General features: G+C 37.1%; 1 protein-coding gene across 1 annotated transcript in view; it reads left to right on the top strand.

Annotated features, from left to right (window-relative positions):
* Window positions 1-16,320, top strand: part of LOC133074640 (catenin alpha-2) — a 244,239-nt gene that overhangs the window by 16,734 nt on the left and 211,185 nt on the right. Inside the window, exon 2 of the mRNA XM_061168566.1 lies at window positions 9,158-9,310. Within this exon, the coding sequence (XP_061024549.1) occupies window positions 9,158-9,310 (153 nt within the window). The remainder of the gene's footprint in view (window positions 1-9,157; window positions 9,311-16,320) is intronic.

Genomic DNA, 16,320 nt, shown 5'->3' on the forward strand with positions numbered 1-16,320 from the left:
CTGGAATGGGGATTCATTAGGACTCAGCATCACTTCTGCCTCTGGAGGGACAACTTACTCCCTCTTGGGGTATCCATCTGACCCTGGGTCTGTTTCCCATCCTCTCTACAGGGGTTTTCTTTTTTTTTCTTTTATTATCCTGGGGGAGTCTTCTAGAATTCTTCATGCACTTCACTCATCATCCAGAAAGCTGGATCACCTATGTTCCTGGAATTTTATGCACGATCAGTATCTATATACCTTTGCTTTCAGTCAATAATGTATACAAAGCTGGAAAAATTTAGACAAAGGAGAGGTTGCATATACTAGTAGTTCAGAGCGTGAACTCTGGGGCCAGCCTGGGTTCAAATCCTGTCACTGCCACTTATCAGCCATGTGAATGTGGACAAGTAACATTCAATTGCCTCAATTTCCTCACCTATAAAATGGAGACCTTAGTACCCAGGTCTTTTCAGAGAAATAAATGAGTTATTCCAAGCATTTAGAACAGTGTCTGACACCAAATAAGCATTAAAGTCTGCTAATATGACATAATAATTTTCCCCAATCCTTTCCTGCTCCCCTTTTTGCCACCTTTTCTCCATGGCCCACTGCTGCAATCTGCTTCTGCCTTCTGTGTGCACCCTCCATTCCACCAATCTCTCTTTTGCTTCCTTGTATTGCCTCCAGCGATTATGGCCTCCATGTTCTGCTAACATTTTTACCAGCACTAAGGAAAGCTGCTGTACATGCTGGATTGAGGCCATCTGGAGATCCATGATGACCCAGCATTGCCTGGGATCCTAAGGCAATATTTCATTCTCTCTTCCCATGAAAGCAATTGCCCTTGCCTACTGTGGAGTAAGAAGGGGACTTTGGTACAGTCCTGTGCATACTGGGACAGAAAATGGAGCCAGCAGAAGGAGCCAAGTACCTGCTGCTATTCTTCAGGATGATCCCTGACCAACCCTTCCCTGTCCTGGTCCCCATGACTTGTCTTTTCAGTACAATTTCAAACTAAATAATTTGTTAAATCTATAAAAATAAGAAATTGCAGCTGTGATGTTTTTAAGCATAGCCCAGAGCTTATAATTGTACATGTAGAGCAGACCACTGTTAATCCAGCACTTTTGGCCAAAGAACTGAGTTAGAATGACACCAACTAGTCAACTGATGGATCAAAAATTTATTTTGATGGTGTCTCCCCCTAAAAATGGTTCAGTGACCACAAAAACTTATTCTAGTTTAATATGTATGTTATCAGTCATCTGTTGTCACAATAGTGCAGTATAATATCTCAATGGCATGCAGAAATAGCATTTGTTGCTCAGTAGTCTAGGGTGGTCACCTTAGTCAAGCCTTCTCATGTGTATGGGCTCAGGTGCTCTTCACTGACCTAAGACGGTCTTGATGGGAATGACTGAGGTGACTTAGTTCTATTCGACATGTTTGCCTCCCTCCTCCTGGGACAAGCAGTCTAGCCTAGGCATGTCCTGCTCAAGAGAATGGCAGAGAACTAAACCAAGCAAGTCCACTAGACCAAGCAAAGTCACCCCTGCATGCATCATGATGGTCAAACATCCATTGACCCTAAGCATGCCACATGGCCCAGCCCAGAGCCAGAGAAGGCAGACAATACAGAGTTACAGGGCAATGGACTTGGGTACGAGGAGGGTGAAGAATGGGGTCATTCATATAACAAATCTACTACAGTTATCTACTCAGTGCTTTTTATTCCATCAGCGAGATATGTATCAACTGTTATCTTGACTGCATCAGCACTCCTAGAGGAGAAATCTAGAGGGCATGGACTGTTTATCTGACTAAACTAAACCATCATGTGTTTGTTATTTAGGGCCATGCACATTGGTGTTTCTAATGATGACAGTTGTGCTTTGAATTGATCCAGTAGGGCCTGAACTGGGGAGAGGGGTATATGGAGAAAAGCATGAAGCCTGATGAACTGTTCTTCTTTTTTCTTTTTTTTTAAGAAGTAATTGGTTTCATTAAGGAAAGAAGCTAGTATCCCAATTAAAATGATTTTGCTTCACAGAAGATAGTGCCATCAGGATAATGAATAGAATGACCAAAGGATTTTATGTGTTTCTCATAAAGAAAACAAAATAAAGGGAAAAAAAGTGATTATTCTCTAAATGCTCTTGCACAAGCTTCATAGGTATGCCTCTGCTCCCCCCACATCTGCCCCCACCCCCATCCCAAACTGTGAGCAGTGCTGTCATTACCAGTGGACTGTGTGCATTGGCAGCACCTTAGCTTCTTAAAGTGGTTTTGGGTGGATTACTGCACTGACTGATTACCTTAATTGACCTTCAAGCTGACTAAAATTTGCCTGACTTAATGAGGCTTAATTCTTGTCAAGCCCCTAGGCTAGATGGCTCCTGGCCCAGACACTTTGTTTTGATTTTTCATTTTTAATAACAATTATACCCCAAAGCTTAAGGAAATATGGTAAAATATGTCAGTGATTGTGAAGAGACCAGAGCAGCTGGCAAGATTTAAGGTTCAAAGTTTTGAGCCCATTTAAAATCACCCTCTACCCTGAATTTGACCTTGATTGGTGTATCTTACATCATTGTAGTGACGTGAATACTATTATTCTTAACAAGATTTTTCTAAACATCTGTCTAAATGACAAGACATGTTAACACAATCAGCCATTTGTTAAATATCATGAGCCCAGCCTAGATTTGGGTGCTAACTCTTATTTCTGAAAATCAAGATGGCACTGGATTGTCAGATGCTTGGAGACAATTCCACCTAAAGGTTGGCATGCAAAAACACTTAAATTGCAGGTAAGATTCAGCAAAGAAAGAAAGCTTTCCTTCTGCAGAAGAAATAAGATTTATTGGCATTAGGTATCTGGAACACTGTCCTAAGAAGGATTATGAAATGGTATTTGAGCTCAGAATAAAAGAACACTGTGATTGATTAGTCACGTCTGGTGTAGGCATAGAAAGGAAATGTGGTAGTATACTTGCCATTCCTGTCCCAGACCATAGTTTCTGATATTGTTCCTTACAGACAACCCTTCACCTTTAATTTTTTCCTATAAATGTATTTATTTTTTCCACCTTCCACCCATGCTTGAGTACCTGAATTATTGTTCTACCAGATCTATTCTTTATTGGCCACTTTTTGGTTTTGAGTCAGCATCTGAATTCCTTTCCTATGTTTGGGGAATTCCTCATTATATGAATTTTGGTATATAAGAAGCTAAAACGGCCAGAACATTTGTTTTTACAAAATGCTTTCCTCCCAACACCTTCCTCCTTCACCCCTGCAACTAGATGTTTACACATGACCCAGAGTTTGGGTCTGTATTTCACTCAGATAAAAATCAGGTTCATTTGCCTAAGACTTTGCATCAGAAGCTAATGACATAAAGACACAGTGTCCTAACAGTTTTTTTTTTTATAAATTTATTTATTTTTTAATTTTATTTTTGGCTGTGTTGGGTCTTTGTTGCTGCGTGTGGGCTTTCTCTAGTTGCGGCGAGCGGGGGCTACTCTTCATTGTGGTGCGCGGACTTCTCATTGTGGTGGCTTCTCTTGTTGTGGCACATGGGCTCTAGGCACGTGGAATTCAGTAGTTGTGGCGCATGGGCTCAATAGTTGTGGCTCACAGGCTCTAGAGCGCAGGCTCAGTAGTTGTGGAGCATGGATTTAGTTGCTCCGCGACATGTGGGATCTTCCTGGACCAGGGCTCGAACCTGTGTCCCCTGCACTGGCAGGTGGATTCTTAACCACTGCGCCACCAGGGAAACCCTGTCCTAACATTTTTGAATTCTGTTCTTTCTTTCAACTAACAGGAGAGCTTTTCTGCTTAAACCTTCCAAAATCAGTTTCTAATACTTGCAACTAAGAACTTAACTGATACAATAGGTCTTCTAGGGCAGTGCTCTTCAAACTTTATTGTGCATAGGAATCACCTAGGCTTTTTATTAAAATGCAGATTCTGATTGAAATGGAGGTCTGTGATGGGCCAGAGGCTTGCTTTTGTAACAAACTCCCAGGAAATGGCAATGATACTGGCCTGGAGCCCACATTTTAAGTAGGAAGAATCAAGGGAAGGAAAGGCAGCCTGAAAGAAGACAGAATTGGCAGGAAAAAAAAGAGATCTGTTTCAACGTGTTCTAGTTAAGTTAGAACAGACCAACTACTATAACTAATAAACTTCAAAATGTGCAACAGCTCCTACAAAATAGAATTTCATTCTTAATCATGTAACAATACTGGGCCAGCGACAGAATACTGGGAAGCTCTCCTCCGTGCATTCAGGTGTAGGTTGATTGGGGGGAACAGGGGTTGTACACCATCTTCAATTCATGGCTTCCCAGGTCACCTTGGAGTCATGTCTGTATTCCATCTAGATAAAATTGGAAAAGTGTGCATGAGAAATGTTTCTTTTGTTTTGAAATTTTTAATTATAAAATAAAGCATAGATATAGAAATCCACACACAATAAGCATTATCATTATGCAAACACTCTTGTAACCACTACCCAGGTCAAGAAATAGACTTTGCCAGCCTCCTTAGAAACTCCTTTGTATATTTCCTGCCTCCCTCAAAAAGCAACATTATCCTGACTTTGAGAATGCTCACTTCCTTGTATTCCTTTGTGGTTTTATCACTCTGATATGCATCTTCAGATGATATAGTTTAGGTTTGCCCACGTTTTGGGATCTATTTTTTAGTCTCTTAATCTGTTGCAATCCCTTCCATCCCTTTCTTTTGCTTATAATCTATCTGTTGCAGAACCCGGATGGTTTGTACTGTAAGTTTTCCAGAGATTGCATTTAGCTGAATAGATACGTGTGATGCAGTCCCGTATGTTATTCTTTCTTCTATATTTGGTGTAAATCACCAAGGGGATCCAGAGCTTCTACCATGTTCAGGTTTGATCCCTTTGGCATCACCATACTTGGGATTGTGCTGTTTCATCAGAAGGCACATAATGTCTGGTTCTCTCTCTCTTTTTTTAAATTGAAGTATAGTTGATATACAATATTATATAAGTTACAGGTGTACAATATAGTGATTCACAATTCTTAAATTGTTATATCTTTTTTGTGATGTTTTCAACCACTATTGTTCATTGTCTGATGTCTTAATTCATTAAAGGTTGCAAAATGGTGATATTCTATCATTTTGTCTTCATTTATTAAGTGGACTAAATTTATAGACAGACATTTTTCCTGTTACAAAGAATCTCAGTTCATGTAGGAAAGGCAAGATGCATTCTTGATTCTTCCAAGATAAATGAATTGGTTCTTTGTCATCCTCTGAAGGTGACCAATTAATTATTATTATTTTTTAGTCATTATAAACTCATTTAAACATATCTGATGGGTTTCAAGCCACTGGAATTTTTATTCTTTGTGATGTTTTAATTGTCTAGTCTTTGACCAAGTGGGAGCCTCCTGAGTTATTTTTACATGACCCTGGTAGTCTTTGATCTCTCTTTGCTGTCTGGTATAATAAGATATTTCAGGCTATTTGTATATTTCTAGCCTCAAAGAAATTGGAATCAACCATTTCTCTAAGAAGTCCTAGTTTGTTTTAGGGGAAAATTGTATTTCAAGATGTTCATTGCTACTGGGCTGGCCATTATTCTTAGACCTTTTCATTGGACAGAACTTGGAAATTGTACGTGTGTGTGTGTGTGTGTGTGTGTGTGTGTGTTTTCACTTTAAAATCTCATGTGTTCATACTGATATTTCTACTTCAGATCTAGGATTATAGGGTTTTTCCTTAACCTCTTCTATATTACATTGTCTTTCTTCCACACCAACACTTCTGGTTAGCAAGAACACAGGAGATGAGAAATAAACTTTCATAACTGTTTGCTTTATTTTACCTTGAAACACAATAGTGTTAGAATAGCAATCTTCATACTACCATTATAATTAAAATTACATAAGATAGTTAAAATCTTTTCACAAAAAGATCCTATTCCCTTTCTCTTTTCATTTTTACCTCTTCATTGCCAGAACATACATCCATTTTATATTATACTCTCTCCCATTTGACTATCCTATATTCTTAGTTCTATAAACATGTATATATTGAATGCTCACTGCCAGTACTTATGTTATGTTTTTGTAGATATTATGTTGATGTTTATCTAGTTATTTTCCCAGGTAAAGTTCGTTCTCTAACAGATTCCCTAAGTCTCATAGGAACAATATTTTCTGAGTTCTTGCATGTTGATCAAATTTGGTCTGTGGCTTATATCCTTGAAAGTCAGTTTTGCTGGTTATAAAATTCTTAGCTCACATTTTCTTCCCTTTAGTATCTAATATAGTATTTCATTTTCTTCTGGAAAAAGCTTTGCTGTTGAAAAGTCTGGTGATCATCTGATTTTCTTTCCTTTATAAGTCACATGCTCTATTGGCCTAAGTACATAAGGATTTGCCCCTTTTTTCTTTAGAATCCAGTTTTCTTGGTTGATAGTACAGGTCACTCTTCTCAAGTACATGATATGCTTTTTCAGAAAATAATTTATATATATATAATATATATTTCTATATAGAATATATATTTCTACATTGAATGTATATAGAATATAATTTATATATTTTTTAATAATTATATAAAATAAATATGTAAGTGATTATATTATATAATAACACTTTAATTGACAATTATATATATATATATATAGAGAGAGAGGAAAACTTTCATGAATTAGAGTTCTTAGTATTCTTTCTGTTTTCTTGCTTTAATTTTCTTCTTTAGGGACCTCTAGTAGCCATAAATTGAATTTTCTTTGCCTATCTTCAATATTTGTCACCTTTTCTCAAATTTTTTAAATCTTTTTTTAAAAAATTTATTTTGGGTAAAAATTTTTCCTTCTTTTCTCTTTTTATTTCTCTTGAGACATTTGCTATTGTGTTTATTCATTCTTGTTTAGTCTTCAAATGATTTTTCTTTTATTTATAATTCTTTTCTGAGTTTCATGACCTCATCCTATAATTTCTTCTTTTTCTAATTTATGTTCTTTCATATCTTGCATCAATTTTTAGTGTATTTTAATATGTTCAAAATAGTAGATTACAGTTTTAATTTGTTTTACAGGCATATTTTTCTGACATGCTTTCAGTTTGTGTAGAGATGATATATTTTTCTTATAATAATTTTATGTGAGTTTTGACCTTGATAATTTCAAGTTGCTCATTTTTATGTGAACTCAATCTTCCCGTAGGTTTAGACAGAGGCTAGAAGAGCAAAGAGCTCTTCTAGCTTCACAGAGCTCCCACTCCTGTCACTTTTGTGTAACATTTAAAAGTACAATGGCTTAGACACAAAATGACAAATACTGTATGATTTCACTTATATGAATGATCTGGAATAGGCAAATTCATAGAGACAGAGAGTAGATTTATCAGGGGCTGGGAGGAGGGAAGCATGGGGAATTTTTGCTTAATGTTTATACAGTTTCTATTTGGGGTGATGGAAATATTTTGGAACTATATGGTGGTGTTGCACAACATTGTGAAGTTAATTAATGACACTGAATTGTACACTTAAAAATGGTTAAAATGGAAAACTTTATGCTATATATATTTTACCAAAATAAAAATTTTAAGATTTAAAAAAAAAAAAACACAGTGGCTTGACAGGTGAGACAGCCTGGCTCTGACAATTGCCCCCACTTTACCTGGACTTTCTCTTTCTTTTATCACTATTGTCCCCATCCAGTTCAATTTTGATTTCACTCCCAGTAGTTTCTCCTTCATGAGGGTCTCTGTCCTGGAAGAGAGCCAAGCCAGGTCAGTTTCAAGTGTCCACTGCACTGTCCCCTTCAGAGTTTTTCATAGTGGCTTCTGCTACTTGCCACCTTATGATGGCAGGCAAGTTATTTAACTTTTCCAAGTCCCATTTTCTTCATTTGAAAAACTGGTATAAGACTAGTCCCTATCTCATAGTATTGTTGTGAGGATTAAGTAATGTAATATGTAAAGATCTTGGTTAACCTTAGTTGTCTGGCACATCATATATACCCAGAATATATGAGCTCACCAATAAAAATATTATTCCCAAGCAGAAATTTAACACACCTTGCTAAATGAGTAACTAATTAATGTTAATTTTCCATAGGCTTTGTTATATTTTATATGGTGAAATGTCCAACTCAATCCAGAGTTAAACCAAAACTAAGCTACACATACACACATACATACTTTATGGTAATTAGTGCAAAAAGGAACTGAGATTTGTGCAAAATTCTCCTCTGACCAATGATAAATGTGTATGTGTATCACCTTATCAAAAGATTTGCCTGAATACTCCTGAATAGGAATATTTGTTTGGAAAATATACACATTGTTTATCATCTTCTCTCGTATTTATTTGTATTGTTTTCTCCCTGTATACATTCTGACAGTTATGAACAAAACAGCACTAAGGTAATTGTTCACTACAGTTTCATTTCATTTTCATGCAGCTGCCCTGCTTCCCATTTTAACAATGTGGGAATGATGTGTAATTATGCATTGTTAGAAATTTGGGTATGTTTATTCTAACTTACCCTGAAGAATAATTGTCAGTACTTCTTTCTGGAGCAGAGCAACTATATCATCATGGCACCTGGGCAGACATATTTTTGGTATCATTAGATGTTTCATGTTTCCACTTCCATTAACTACAAACAATGGATCTATAAAGGGTAGGAGACTGCAGAGTGGTAAGGTTTTAGGGTGGCTTCAAGGCCCAGTTCACCTAAAGTTCTCCCCACCTGTTGAATGGTGCCTAGATTTCTCCTTTTTCTAAAGAGCCCAAGTTTTTGAGCTGAATCAAGATTCAAAACCTGAAGGGAGACATTTGGCCAGTGAAGGATGAGAGCAGAACTTTGATAAGGAGAGCCTATAATGTATTGAGCTACAGGTCATGTGTAAGTCAACTTTCAAGTTGACCTGCAATAGTTAATTCAGAATCATTCATCAGTCATATCTCTTTGCCTTCCTTTGATGTGATAAGCAACAGCAAGATTAAAAAGAGTGTTGGAACATTATGCCTGTGGACAATGAGAACTGGGACTTTAAAAAAACTATTTCCAGGCAGTGATATAATTCATATGGCTAAACGAGTAATACACTCAAATAGACAATTCCTCTGTTTCTTAATTGTGTGTGTTTCTGTTTTTGTTTTCACTGTAGCTTCGGAAAGCAGTGATGGATCACATATCTGATTCTTTCTTGGAAACCAACGTCCCTTTGCTAGTTCTCATTGAGGCTGCAAAAAGTGGGAATGAGAAGGAAGTGAAGGAATACGCCCAGGTTTTCCGTGAGCATGCCAACAAGCTGGTGGAGGTAAGTCAAGAGAGGCCCAAGATTAGAATTTATCAGTGGGTTTAATCTCTACATATGTCTCTTGGAATTTCAACAAGCCGTCCTTCTATGGTTTTCCTGGATCTTTCTTTTATCTTCTGTTGACTCCATCCCTTGCAAAGGAAACAGGTTTTCAGTATTCTCTCCTCTCTCTATCAGACAATGCTAAACGTGTTCTGAAACATGTCTGCTAATTTTCCTGAACAATAAGCAGAGGCTGAAACAGGAGCAATAGAAAGGACCCTCCAAAGTGCTGAAGACCAGGTTTGATTAGAGGGAATAGAATTAAAATTGCCAAAAGGAGATTTAAACACTGTTCCCTTTTCGTCCCCATCTCCACTCCACCCACCTAAGCCTGGATTAGCTGGCCACATTATGAACATGTAAAAATCAATCCCCCCTCCCTATAAGAGATGTCTGAACTCCTGGTGAAGGATCTTGGGGCAGTAGTAAGAGTGTAAGTTCAGGTCCTAAGTATATTCTCTATGTCAGAGACATCTGTGGGAGTTGCTTTATAAATACAAAATTGTGCTGTGTGATTTTGAGAAAAATATTGTTCAAGGGAAACAAAATAAAAGTGAAATGATAACCAGACTGCCTAAATCTAGGAGTTGAAAACCAACAGCTTGGCAAAGGTTGGATTGAGTGATGTGAGGCTACATAGAAAAGAGAGATGTTGAACAGGAAATGTGTGTGATAGAGAAAAAGAGTCAAGGAGGGCAAGGGTCCTGGCAAATTTAGGGAATGTTTATCAGAGCCAGGTTAAAACTTTTTCAGGGTCTGAGTACTTAGAAACAACAGCAAAAACAACAACAAAAACTCTGGTATAGCCCCACTGTAACTCAAAAATAAAACAAAATTACTCAAAACTGCAGATAACTTAAATGCAAGCTAAAAATTAAATAAGTTACTTTTTGTTTTCTTTGGATGGCAAAATTAAATTCTGAATAAGTTCATCAAATATAAAATGCTCTCCATTTTTCTTGCAGTGAGTGATGGGGTTGTGCTCCAATTTAATCGTGCCCTAAGCATGTGCTTGGTTCACTCTTTGGTTAATCCAGCACTGCTGTCACTTCTGGGGCTGAACACTCAGCCTGCAGGAAGTCGTACATCAAGCCTAGAGGAGGCCCCTGGTCCTCTAGGACACAGGCTGAGCTATCACCCATGACAGCAGTCAGCAAGCTGAACATGCAAAAGTTGAAACTACTAAAATAAAACCCTTGAACTTCCTACCATAGCTCCAGTGTCTTGAGGTGACACCAGACTAGAGCTAAAGATAGGGTCATACTTATAATATCAAGACAGTCTTTCTGGCTCTGTCCCCACGGATGGGGCAAGCACCCCATTAGTCTTCACATTCCACACACAAATTCCAAGCTCCAAATTGGCCAATGAAGAATCCAGAGTCTTTCCAAGGTTGCCTTGGAAGTTCTGGCCCCTTCTGTTATTTTGAGAAAGAGCAGGTAAAAAAGGAGAAACGGGTAGAAGGATACAGAGAGGAAGAGGAGGAAAGAAAGAATGCTGAATGAGTGCTACAAAAGTTTAAAATATTTGTATGTAATAAATAATAATATTAACCTACAGATACATCATCCCATATATATAATCACAGTATTTACATGATAACTGAAGAATTTATAGAGAATGTTAATTCATAGTGTCATAGGCATTAAGGACGAAGAAAAGGACATGACTTCAAAGTTATATAATAAACATCTCCTACTTTCAGTCCTGGCAGTGTCTTTCTGTGTGTAACCTCATTTGTAGATGATGTTTGAAGTTCAAACTTGATGCCCTGTGTAAATGTGAGGCCAGGACCAAGTAGCCCACTCATCTACTCTTTCTCCCTTCTCCTGTGATAGACCCTGGACACACCCACCATTTCCCCTCATCCCATCTGTACGTTTCACTGAAGGGGAATCCAGCCACTCTGGGTGATCCTTGATTCACAACTTGTGCCAGAAGCAGCAGCTTCATGTCATTCAGACTCCACATTTCAGACCGTTGCTGATTTGCTTCCCTTAGTTGTTCCTTTCCTTCCCCCTGTGTGGTCACTGCAGCAGCATTTTAGAATTTCTTGATGCCCAGGAGGTGCCATGGCTAGGGTCTGCGCTGGCCTCTGTTTGATTAGAGGTGAACAGGAATTGAAAACATTTCTGTAGCTTATGTACTTCAAACAAGTGCTTCATTGCTGATGCATACATGTAAGAAAACTTGAGTGCTGGGCTGAGAGTCACGATTTTTCCATTTTGAAAGTTTCTGTATGGACTTGGGCACTTTTCTGGGCCTTAGTTTCTGTGTCTATAATATGAAAAATTTGGTTGATATATTGATTTTCATATCCATTAACTTGATAAATTCACTTACTAATGCCAAATTTTGACTGTAGCCTTTAGGATTTTCTGTATACACAATCATGTTTTCTGAAAATTATGACAGTTGTATTTCTTTTTTTCCAATCCTTGTATCTTGTTTATTCCTTGCATTATTGCCCTAGCCAGATGTTCAGATCGATATTGTGGTAATAGATCCTTCTGTTACTTTTAGATCACAGTGATAAAATTTAAATATTTTACCACTAATTATATTGATTGTTCTAGATTTCTTGCAGATACTTTTAGTAGATTAATTTAGTTGTCTTCTGTTATTCCTTCACTAAGATTTTTAAAAATCATGAATACGTATAAAATTATATCAAACAAAATTTCTGCACGTTTTGAGACAGTTGTATGATTTTTGTCTCCTTTATTCTCCTTCAAAGGTATCAAAATTATGCTTTCCCTCAAAAAATGAGTAAGAAATTATTCCATCTTTCTGTTTTCTGGAAGTGAATGAATGTGTAAGACTGGCATTATATATTTTTTAAATATTTGGAGGAATTCACTGATATAGCAATCTGAGCCTGGGTATTTATTTGAGGGAGATTTTTAAAAGTACAGATTCATTTTTTTTAAGCCTAAGACTACTTAAATTTTCTACTTCTTTTTGGGTCAGCTTTGGTAAGTTGTATTCTAGGAATTTATTTTGATTTAATTTTGTAAGTTTTCTGCATAAAATTGCCCATGTCTTCTAATTTTTTTTAATGTGTGAGAATTTGCACTACTCTTTCTTTCTTTCATTCCTCATATGGCTAATTGGTGTCTTCTCTTCTTTTTAATTGATTAGTTTTATAAGAGTTTGATCAATTTAATAATCTTTTCTAAAACACAGCTTTCAGCTTTGTAGATTTTGTCTTTCTTTAAATTTTATTTATGCTCCAATCTTTGTATTTCTTTTTTCTGGTATAACTTACTGTTCTTTTTCTAACTTTTTGAAATGGATAATCATACCATTGATTTTTAGCCCTTCTTATTTTAATAATATGTGCATTTAAGGCTATACATTTCTTCCTAAGCTATACTTACGTCTGGTTATTTTCTACTGACCTAATTTTAAGCTCACTCATCTGTGTCCAATATGCTTAAAACTGATCTACTGAGTTCAATTTTTATTTAAGAATTTCTAGTTGATTCATTTTTTTAAAAAAAATGATTCCAGTTCTCTGGTATAATTCATTATCAGGTCATCTTCTTTAAAAAATATATTAATCAGAGTTATTTTAAAAATCCAAGTCAAAGAACTCCAATATTTGGATCAATTTTGTTTCCGTTTTGTGGTTGCCCCACAGAGGGCAACTTTCCCTGCCCCCCGAAATCAGCTTGGATTTCAAGACTGATGATGCAACAGCAGCCACCAAGAGGGTATGAACAGCTCTATTACTCACATAATGGGACTTTCTAGGGAGAGCAGAGCAAGTGCCCAAGCCAGTCCACAGTGGCTTCAGCGAAGAGAAGAACAAGTGCTTTTGGTCTTTATCAGGCTGTGGGGCTGGAGTCAAGATTTCCACAGAGGGGCTGGATCTTGAATGTTTCTTCAAATTTCCCTACTGACATAAAAAAAAAAGGTGGGTTTTCCTATCAGTTTGCCCAGTTGTGGAGCAAGAGGGAAAGGGAGAAGAGTGAGACTTAAACACTGTCAGCAGTCAAATATTCAAAATGGAGTTAAGACTCAACTATAATTCACCTCTGATGTTTGCCTGATGACTGGAATGTGCCATGTTTCATTTAATTGAATTTGTACCTGTTTAAATAAGCGATTATGGAGCCTTATGAGGCTTTCAAAACGGACACTTTATTATGGTGACTGTTTTTATTATTTGATTTTATCTTGATTATTATTATTATTTATTTTTAGTACACTGGGTAATTTTTGATTGAATGGCAAACATGCTTATGAAAAAATATAGAGGGTCTGTGTCTTCATCTATTCAGGCTGCTGTAACAAAGTACCACAAACTCGATGCCCTGTAAAACCAGAAATATATTTCTCACAGTTCTGGAGGCCGGGAAGTCCAAGATCAAGGCCCCAGAATAGATGTGTTTTGGTGAAGGTCCTCTTCCTGGTTCATAGCTGGCAACTTCTCACTGTGCTCTCACATGGTGGAAGGGGAGAGGGATCTCTATGGGGTCCCTTTTATACACTATCTGGAGAAAAACATGGTCTGAAAGGATACATGTACCCCAATGTTCATTGCAACACTGTTTACAGTAGCCAAGACATGGAAGCAACCTAAATGTCCATCGACAGATGAATGGATAAAGAAGATTTGGTACATATATATATAATGGAATATTACTCAGCCATTAAAAAGAGTGAAATAATGCCATTTGCAGCAACATGGATGAACCTGGAGATTGTCATACTGAGTGAAGTAAGTCAGACAGAGAAAGAGAAATATTGTATGATATTGCTTATATGCAGAATCTAAAAAGAAATGATACAAATGAACTTATTTACAAAACAGAAACAGACTCACAGACTTAGAGAATGAACTTATGTTGGTTACCAGTGGGGAAGGGTAGGGGGAAGGGATAGTTAGGGAGTTTGGGATTGACATGTACACACTGCTGTATTTAAAATGGATAACCAACAAGGACCTACTGTATAGCACAGAGAACTCTGCTCAATGTCATGTAGCAGCCTGAGTGGGAGGGGAGTTTGGAGGAGAGTGGATACGTACGTATGTATGTCAGGGTCGCTTTGCTGTGCACTTGAAACTATCACAACATTGTTAATCGGCTATACTCCAATATAAAATAAAAAGTTAAAAAATAAGAACAGTAATCTCATTCATAAAGATTCCACTTTCATGGCCTACGAAGCTCCCAAGACTTCACCTCCTAATACCATCACACCAGGCATTAGGATTTCAATGTATGAATACTGGGGGGATACAAACATTCGGACCATAGCAGTCTAGATAATGTTTTCTCTATCCAAGGAGAATTCATCCTTGGATGAATCCAGAGATGTCATCTGAAGGACAGCAGAGAGGCAAACCATCTCAATTCAGTCAAGTGAAGTGAATTGAGGATAGTATATAGTCTTTCTGAGGTCTAGTCTACCTTTCATTTTCCCTAGTCCTATGGAATTGTCTTCCCAGATGCCAACAGAGAATCAGATGTATTATTTAGTATCCCACCTCATCTGTGAAGCATTTACTCCAATTTTTGTTTTCCCATCATCATGATTTGCTTTTTGTATGCCTTCAATGTGCTTCTTGACTGTTACTATTGTAACAATAGACAAAAACTGTGGAAGAAAACTTGCAGTAAAGGGCCAGTCTTTGAATCTCCCTTCTCTATGGGACTTTAGCTCCTAGCCTTTGCTCCCTTGGCTGTCCTGGACTCCAGTTTTTGCCTCCCCGGCCCTATGAGATTGCTGAAAACTCTAAAGAATTATCTTCCTCTCAGCAGCTACCTTCTACCTGGCATCTCAATTTCTCTTTCCATACTAAGTATTAGCAAATCCCTGGGAGGAAAAGTGAAATGCAGAAAATTGGGTCCCCCTCAACAAGCATCTCTTTTTGATCTAGTCTAAGTTTTAACTCCTTTGGCTGCTGTCCCATACTTTCAAGGAAATTATTCTTATTCTGCATTTCTAGTTGTTCTCAGCAGGAAAGTGGGTCTCTTACTGGCTTCTCCTTCATGGCTGGAAGTGGAAATCCCCGAGAGCGCTAGTTTAGATAAATCTGTGGGGTGTTTTTGGTTGTTGTTAATATTTTTAGTCAGAGATTTCTTTATTCAATGGAATACCATACCTCAAATAAATATATAATCAATAAACCAGTTCTGACTAAATTGAAATCTCTGTGCCTTGCCCACTTCTTACAATTCCTTCACTTCAAAGGACTGCTTCCACCAAACACAACCTCACAATCCTTCCAGAACACATTTGATCCCTGTTTGGGAACCTCTAATGGATCTCTAAATTGCCATTAATGTAAATCATATAGGAATTATATATCAGATAATTTTGAATGAAGAGTGCATGAATACATGGAATTATCAATCTATAAATTAATGATGGCAGTTTTAGTCCTTTGACTATAGAGTTTCATTATTTTATATTCAGTGTTCCACCTATTTTTATGTTTTTTTTTTCTTATATTTGTGTGCCATTTTCTACCAGTTTGGTATTTGCTATTCAGAGATTAATGCGATGAAGTAAATGGAAGGTATCAAACCTATTGTATAATGTTATAGTTTTTAGAAAATCTTCAACCAAGATAGTTTAAGTGAAAATAAAATATTTGCAAAACATGAATAGGAAAAAAATAATTTGAAGTTTCATAATTGCCTTAACAAGTGAAATTTTAAGGTTTTTTCCCCACAGTGTTTGTAACTTTTAATATAGACTAGGTAAATTTGCACCAGAGTTTGTTGATTTAGAGAATTTAAGAGGTCAACAGTGATACTTTGTGAACTATAGTATCAGCCACTGTAGGAAATAGCACCAATAGAACTGAATTTTTAAAAATTTTAGTCATTTTTCCTCATCTCCAGAATCCAGCTAACTCATCTCCTCTGAGGGTGAGCTCAGAGCTTCAAGGTGGGGCCGACAGTGAGGGTGTGCGGAGCTGATCAGAGCACTCCTGCCGTACCTCATTCCCA

The sequence above is a fragment of the Eubalaena glacialis genome, chromosome 14 (genome assembly GCF_028564815.1).
Source record: "Eubalaena glacialis isolate mEubGla1 chromosome 14, mEubGla1.1.hap2.+ XY, whole genome shotgun sequence".
NCBI lineage: Eukaryota > Metazoa > Chordata > Mammalia > Artiodactyla > Balaenidae > Eubalaena > Eubalaena glacialis.